Source organism: Melozone crissalis, unplaced genomic scaffold, assembly GCF_028551555.1.
Source record: "Melozone crissalis strain CALT ecotype California unplaced genomic scaffold, PUWL_Pcris_2 ptg000046l_1, whole genome shotgun sequence".
In the NCBI taxonomy this organism is placed as follows: Eukaryota; Metazoa; Chordata; class Aves; order Passeriformes; family Passerellidae; genus Melozone; species Melozone crissalis.
In genome coordinates, this window is record NW_026535824.1 from 4339486 (window position 1) to 4347632 (window position 8147).

General features: G+C 54.1%; 1 protein-coding gene across 1 annotated transcript; it reads right to left on the reverse strand.

Annotated features, from left to right (window-relative positions):
- Nucleotides 1–798: 798 nt before the first annotated feature.
- On the reverse strand, nt 799–7871 carry LOC128943463 (olfactory receptor 14J1-like; the record flags this gene model as incomplete). The annotated part of the gene is made up of 2 exons (XM_054286403.1): nt 799–852; nt 7410–7871. Coding segments are annotated over 2 exons (516 nt in total), but the record flags the coding sequence as incomplete, so codon positions are not given.
- Between the last annotated feature and the right edge of the window lie 276 nt (nt 7872–8147).

Below are 8147 nucleotides of genomic sequence, written 5' to 3' on the forward strand. Positions count from 1 at the left end.
GGTGCCTCTGAGTTGTGCTGCCCCAGCCCCAGGGACGCTCTCCTTGTCTGCCCATTCCCCCACGGTCTCTGGGCAGGGATGGCCTCAGTGGGGGCTGCTGACATCCTCAGCAACTTGGAGGCTGCTGCTGAATTTTCCTGTTCCAGAGGCTTGTTCAGCCTTGAGCTCTTCAGTGCAGGAATTCAGTGTCCCAGGGCTCATTGACATTGAGAACACCTTAACAAGCCAAGCCTCAGGGAATAATTTGATTTCAGTTTTCAAATCATCTGTGGTTAACTTGACCGATTTCAGTAGTGTGTTCAAACGGAATATATTCTATTTACAAAGATAATGAGAAAACTTTTTTTAGGTCCTTCTTCAGTTTTTTCCTGTTCATAAATCAGTCTGTGCAGTCTCCAATTGACATTGAATCCAAGTACCTCCTCATGCAATTTGAATAAAGATGAAAATCAAGACCCTTCATGGCTGACAATCAATCAGACTCTGTCCCTACCCCCACCCACCATTTCCCCCATCCAAGCCCTGGCACTCAGAGCAGCCTTGTGCAAATCTGAGCTCCCTCCAGCCCAGGCTGCACCTGCAGCTTTCAGCTCCTTGGCTCCAACTCCCACCTGCTTTTCTCGGAGAAGGAGCTGCCTGAGACACAGAGGGATGTTCATTTCTTGTCAGCCAACAAAGCCAAGGGAAGGCACAGCTCCATCAAATGCAAAAGTCATTCCTCTGCTGGATATTGAATCCACTTTCCACAGCAGACAGTCTCAGAGCAATGGAAAACACCTTCTGTGCACAGCACAGATCTCAACAGATCCTCCCGTGCAAACCCTCCATACTCTGATTCTGCCCAGATTTGCTCTTTGCACACAGCAGTCATACACTGAAGTCAGGAGCTCCCTCCATGACCAGAGGGAGGAACATAGGGAAAGGGGATGAAGAGCTCTCCTGTGCAGAGCCAAGGTCCAAGTGCAGCCCCTGCAGTGGGAACCACAACTCATCAGGTTTGTGTCCTTTGTGGTCAGGGACTGGTGGCATCCAGAGGAACAGAAAGGTTTCTTGCCAACAAACACAAGTTGAACATTTGAACAGTTTAAGAACCATCACAGCTCTTCCCTCAGCTCTCTGGGATGTCCCAGAAGCATCTGACATACCCCCAATCCCCAAGGGATTTCTGTACAGGAAGAATTCTAAAAAAAGGACATAAGAAAACACAATACTGTGATAAATATAAACAGAAATGAGATGATGTTTAATTATATATTTATTTGAACTTCAGAAATATTGGGCAAATTCTTGCAGATCAAAGTATGAAATCAGTCCTTTGAGAGGTACTTCAATGACCAGAGAGGACCTAGAGGAGTAAATCTGGGGGCAGCAGGAAGTACATAGATCCACCTGCTTTAAAAGAAGAGATGTCCTTAGACATGGCCATTTAACCAGGAGGGCTGGAAACACCTGATGGAAAAGAAAGATTAAATCATAGAATGAATATTGCGGACACAAGCAGAGGGGAAGATCAGTATTTTTTCTCCTTCTGCCATCAGTATGCTTCCAGGAAATCCCTGTTTTTGATGGGAAAACTTTGCTATAACTTCAAAGTACTCAGATTACCCAGATAATAAAGATTTGTTTGTATATTAGAAACTAACAAGTATTTAAACCTGTGCCCCTATCCAGGCAGACATCAGTTGTGTGCCCATGAACAGGCAGTGCCACTTGTGCCCTGAGGTGCCCAGCTGGGATTGGATCTCTCTGAGAGCACCTGAGAGAGAGTAGGGCACCTTGCAAGCTGCAGGTCCCTGACAGCCCCACAGGGCTCCTGGCCCATCAACATCTGCTCTGCTCCAGTCTGAAACAGGGCCCAGCATGGTGCCAGGATCATCAGAGAGCTGAGGTGTGTGCTGGAATTCAATGCCCTCCCCATCCCTCAGCAGCCCTGCATTTCCCTCCTGCAGCCTTGGCCTCCAGCACAGCCATGGAGGCTCTTTGGGCTCTGCACTGTTCCTGCAGCCCCAAGGGCAGCTGAGCTCTGCCTTTGGCACAGTCAGGCCTGGCCAGCGCAGGCCATGCTCAGCAATTGCTTGTGTGTGCCTGGCCTTGCTGTCAGCCCCGGCAGCGGCTGCGTGGCCCCTTTGTGGCCCTGTGCCGGCCCAGCCATGGTGGCCCAGCCCCTGTGCAGGCCCAGCCCAGGCCAGGAGCATTGCGACTGGGAACGGCCCCTGTGCCGTGGTGCCCACAGCAGCCTTGGGGCTCTGTGCCCCATGGCCTCCCTGCTGGGCAGCCTCTGCCAGCTCCTGCAGAGCCCCTGGCACCTGTGAGGCTGCACAGAGAGCCCTGCGCCGGGCTCTGCCGGCCTCTGGGCCAGCAGAGAGGCAGCCAGGGCTGGCCATGGCTGTGAATAGGCCCTGAGCCCCGCAGGAGGATGGAGCTGGGCCACAGCCAAACTCAGCCCAGGCCAAAGCTGGGCTCAGCAGCCAGGGCTGCCAACACACGGGCACAGAGGCTGGCACTGACAAATGTCCTGGGCCCCCTCCCTGCTCTGTCCATGCCACCAAGGGCACAGAGCAGCCTCCTCTCTGGGCCACATGCCTGTTTGCAATGCCTTGCACAGGCGCTGGCCCTTCCCCACAAGGCCTGGCCTGAGTCCTGCCCCTGCACACTCAGCCAGGCTGAGATGGACACTGATGGTTTCTGGGCCAGGCTCTCTGAGCCCAGCCCAGCTCCCTGCAAGCTCTGCCAGCTGCCCTGAGCTCTGGGCAGCACCAAGGGCCTCTCCCCAGCCCAGCCCAGCCGGCTCTGGCCCCACAGCTCTGCTCAGGCCAGGCTGCTCTGGGCACTGCCCCACGGCCTCAGCCCCTGGCAAGGGCACAGCAGCAGCTGCAGCTGCCACAGGACTCAGCCCCAGCCATGGGGGGAAGGTGCTTGGCCAAGGCCAAAGGAGGCTCCCTGGCTTCCCTGCTCCCCTTGGGCTGAGGTGCTGAGAGCTCTGCAGCCCCTGCTGCCATCCCATCTGCCCAGGGCAGCACAAGAGCCCCAGCCTTGGGGCCCTCAAGAGTTGCTCCTGCTCCAGGCCCAGGGCCCATGCCAAAGCTGGGGCAGCCACAAAGCTGTGCCCATTTCTGTTCATTGTTGCTCTGATGGGGATGGATCTGCTGGCACTTGGAGGTTGCTGATGAATTTTACTACTCCAGAGGCCTCTTCTTTCTTGAGCTCTTCAGTTCAGGAATTCACTGGAAAAGGCTGTTAAACATTTCTTCAAATCACCCAAACAAGACAAGCCCTTGGGAATAATATAAGTTTTCAGTTCTTCTGTGATTAATTACACACATTTCAGAAATGTATTCAAAGTGAATATACTGTACTGAAAAAAATGCAGAGAGAACTGTTTTGTCCTATTTTTTTCCTGTTTATAGATCGATATCAGCAATGCAGTGTCCAGTTGATATTGACCCCCAGCAGCTCCTAATGCAGCATGAATACGTATGAAAATCAAGACCCTTTATGGCTGACAATCAATCAATCAATCACAATTTCTCCCCACCATTTCCCTTATCCAACCCCTGGCACTCCTATGGATCAGGAATTGTGTTCCCAGCAGGAGCAGGGCAGTGATTCTTCCCCTGTGCTCAGTACTGGTTGGGCAGCACACTGTTAGGTCACAGGAACTGGCTGCCCAGGGCAGTGGGTGAGTCACTGTCCCTGGAAATGTTTATGGAAAGACTGGATGTGGCACTCAGTGCATGGTCTGGGTGACAAGGTGGTGTTGGGTTCCAGGTTGGACCTGATGCTCTCCAAGGTCTTTTCCAGCCTGGTTGATTCTCTGATGATTGTGACACTGCAGGGCCCTGGGGAAGCAAGGGGCCATTGTGACACTGCGGGGCCTGGTGGCACTAAGAGAACCATGGTGACATTGTGTACGACATAGCAGCACAGAGCCAAGAGGCCATTGTGACACTGTGGGACTGAATGGAAGCAAGGGGTCCATTGTAACAGTCTGGGTCCTGGTGGAACCACAGAGGTCACTGTGACACTGCAGAGCCTTGTGGAACCAAGGGGCCATTGTGCCATTGCAGAACCAAGGAGACCGTTGGGAGAGCATGGGCACAATGGAATCAAGGGGCCATTGCTCCATTGCAAGGACTCTGGGAACTGAGGGAACAATTGTGACCCTGTGGTGCCCCATGGAACCAAGGTTCAGCAAGAACACAAGATGCTGCAGTGTCACCAGGGCTCCATTGTGACACTGCAGCACCAAGGAATTCATGGTGGCCCTCTGAGACCTCAGGGAACCAAGAGGCCACTGTGACCCTGCAGGGCCTTGTGGAACCATGCAGGGCATTGTGACAGAGCAGGACCTGGTGTCATGATGGGGCCATTGTGACACTGCAGGGCCCCATGGAACCAAGGGGACAGTGCTGCTCCTCAGTGTCACATATTTTATGTGGACATATTTTATGAAAAATCCTTTTGCTAGGTATTTTTCTCCTGAGAAGCAGAGACGCCTCAGAAATGAAATGTAAGCAATAATTATCTGCTGCTTTGGAATGCAAAGGGGGACCTTGATTGGTCTCATGTGGTGGTTTTTAATGTCCAATCACAGTTTGGCTTTCTCGGACTCTCTGGTCAGTCACAAGATTTTATTATCATTCCATTCTTTTCTATTGCTTGCTAGCCTTCTGATGAAATCCCTTCTTCTATTCTTTTACGATAGTTTTAGTATATAATTTTATTTTAATATATATAATATATATCATAAATTTATAAATCAGCTTTCTGAAACATGGATTCAAGTTTCTTGTCTCTTCCTTTGTTCTGTGACCCCTGTGAAAACCACCACACCTCAGGTACTCCTGGAATAAAGGAAACATGTTTGACAAGGTGGTGGCCCTTGGGACCAAGAGACCATTGTGACACTGTGGAACCAAGGAGAGCATTGCTGCACTGCCAGACCTCATGGAACCAAGGATACACTGTGACACGGAAGGCCTTGGGGGCCAAGGATCCATTGTGACACTGCAGGGCGCAAGGATCCAAGTGACTTTGTGACATCAAGGGGTCCCTTGAAACCAAAGGGACATTGTGACACTGGGTGGCCTCATGGAATCATGGAGAGCATTGGGACACTCGGGGGCCTCATGGAACTCTGGTGACACCAAGTTGTCTGGGAATGTTGATCTGCTGCAGGGTAGGAGGGCTCTGCACAGGGCCCTGGACAGGCTGGATCCAGGGCCCAGATCCAAGAAGGTGACGTTTCACAAGTCCAAGTACCGGGTCCTGCACTTTGGCCACAACAACCCCTGCAGCACTACAAGCTGGGGACAGAGTGGCTGGAGAGCAGTCAGGCAGAAAGGGACCTGCAGGGACTGATGGAGAGCTGGCTGGGCATGAGGCAGCAGTGTGCCCAAGTGGCCAAGAAGGCCAATGGCTCCTGGCCTGGCTCAGGAATGGTGTGGCCAGCAGGAGCAGGGCAGGGATTCTTCCCCTGTGCTCAGCACTGTTTGGGCAGAACCTCAAGTGCTGTTTGCAGTTCTGGGTCCCCCATATTTAGGAAGAACATGGAGGGGCTGGAGCATGTCCAGAGAAGGGTAGCAAGGCTGGGGAGGGAGCACAAGTCCTGTGAGGAGCAGCTGAGGTAGCTGGGGTTGTTTATCCTGGAGAAGTGGAGCCTCAGGGCAGACAAGGCGGTGTCAGGGCACAGGGTGGACTTGATGATCTCCATGGCCTGTTCCAGCCTTGCTGATTCTGGGATTCTCTGGAACCACCCTTGGAGCAGTTGCAGGATGAGCCCTGGGCCTCCTCTTCAGGAGCTCCAGCAGCCCAGGTCCCTCAGCTTCTCCTGCCAGCCCCAAAGCCCATCCTGTCAGTCCTGCAGAGCCTCTGCAGCTCCTCCTCCACTGCCCAGAACAGGGAGCCCCAGAGGCAGACACAGCAGTCCAGATGTGCCTCTCTGGCCTGGGGTGCCTCTGGCAAGGGAGCAGCACCAGGCACTGCAGGAGCCTGCAGACAATTCCTGCAGCACTTGTAGGATGATCCTGCTGCCCAAGGGACGTTCCCATGGGGCCAAGTCAGGAACTGCAATGGGGAGTGGGGCCAGAGAGGAAAGGGCAAACAGGGATGGGCTGTTTGCAGGGGAGGGAAGAGGGGTGGGCAATAGGAAGAAATTTGCAGCAGGAAGAGGAAAGAAAGCAAAGGTGAAGCCAAGGAAATGCTCAGGGCAGTTTGGGGGTGGCTGCCAGGCAGCCCTGGCTCTGAGCAACAGCGTCTGCACTGGGACAGGAAACTCCCAGCTGATGGGAACAAACTTTCTGGCTGACTGCAGAGGCCAGGACAAAGCTGAGTGGTTTCCCTGGTGTCCCGCAGCCCTTGCTGGCCCATGGGGCTGATGGCATTTGTGCTCCCTCAGGGTCCTGTCCCCACAGCATCAGCATGGGGGTGCTCCCCCTGCTGTGTGCAATGCAAAGAGGGGCTGCTGAGCCAGTGCTGCCGTGTCTGTGCCTGCAAGGATGGGGCACCTGTGTGAGCTGAGGGAGAGGCCAGGGCTGCAGAGGGGGGATGTTGTTGGCAGCTCCATGAGGATGCTCTGGGACGCTGCCCTGGGCTGTGCAGCGCACTGGGGATGGATCAGCCCCTGCTCTGCTGCTCCTTCCCGTCTGCCCCAGGGCCCTTGCAGAGCCCCAGCCATGCTGTTTGCCCCCAGCCTGCCCATGGCCAGCCTGGGGCTGCTCACGGGGTTTTCTGTGCTGAGCATTGGCCTGGCCGTGTTCTTGAGAGAGCCTGGGCAAGGAGCCTGGAGCCCCCAGGGCCTGGGCTGAGGCATCAGCGCTGCCCCAGCAGTGCCCATGGCCTGTCCCTGCTGCAGCCCCGGCACTGCCACACCCAGGGCTGTGCCTGACCCCGAGAGCACTCAGGCCCTGCAGCAACACCAGGGCCGCCAGGGCAGCGGGGCAGGGCCATGGCAGCAGCACTGGCAACACCAAGTGCTGCTGCTGCTGGGCACAGCTGCTGGGCCAGCACTGATCTGCCCCCAGCTCTGCACACAGACATTGCTGCTGCACCTCCAGACAAGGCAACAGAAGGGGAATCTGTAGTTAAAACTTTGCTGGGAGAGCCTTTAGTTCATTTACAGCCACTAAAAGCACAGCTCCTCCTTGACAAGTCTGGGGCCACAGGACAATTTAAGAGAAAGAAAATGAGAAATGGAATAAAGAAAAGCCTAGATTTCGAGACAATAATACAAACTAAAACAGAGGGGAAAAAACCCCAAATCAACAGAACTATCCAAGATGACTTTTATTATAGATTATTTGCAGAAACTGGCCAGCCGTTTAATGTTTCTGAAACCATCCAGTTGTCAGTCTCCACACTGTAGCCTTGAGCTCCTGGTTCCTCAGGCTGTAGATGAGGGGGTTCAAAACTGGAGGAACCACCAAGTACAGAACTGAAACCACCAGATCCAGGGATGGGGAGGACATGGAGGGGGGCTTCAAGTAGGCAAAAAAGCCAGTGCTGATGAACAGGGAGACCACAGCCAGGTGAGGGAGGCAGGTGGAAAAGGCTTTGTGCCGTCCCTGCTCAGAGGGGATCCTCAGCACAGCCCTCAAGATCTGCACATAGGAGAAAGCAATGAAAACAAAACAACCAAAAGCTATAGAGATAGAGAAAAGAGAAACCTCAATTTCCCTGAGGTAGGATTTGGAGAAGGAGAGCTTGAGGACCTGAGGCATTTCACAGAAGAACTGGCCCAGGGCACTGCCATGGCACAGGGGCAGGGAAAATGTATTGGCTGTGTGCATGACAGCACTGAGAAAGGCACTGGCCCAGGCAGCTGCTGCCATGTGGGCACAAGCTCTGCTGCCCAGGAGGGTCCCGTAGTGCAGGGGTTTGCAGATGGACACGTAGCGGTCGTAGCACATGATGGTCAGGAGGAAATACTGTGCTGAGAGGAAGAACATTATGAAAAAGAGCTGTGCAGCACATCCTGAGTAGGAGATGGTGCTGGTGTGCCAGAGGGAATTGTGCATGGCTTTGGGGACAGTGGTGCAGATGGAGCCCAGGTCGCTGAGGGCCAGGTTGAGCAGGAAGAAGAACATGGGCGTGTGCAGGTGGTGGCCGCAGGCTACGGCGCTGATGATGAGGCCGTTGCCCAGGAGGGC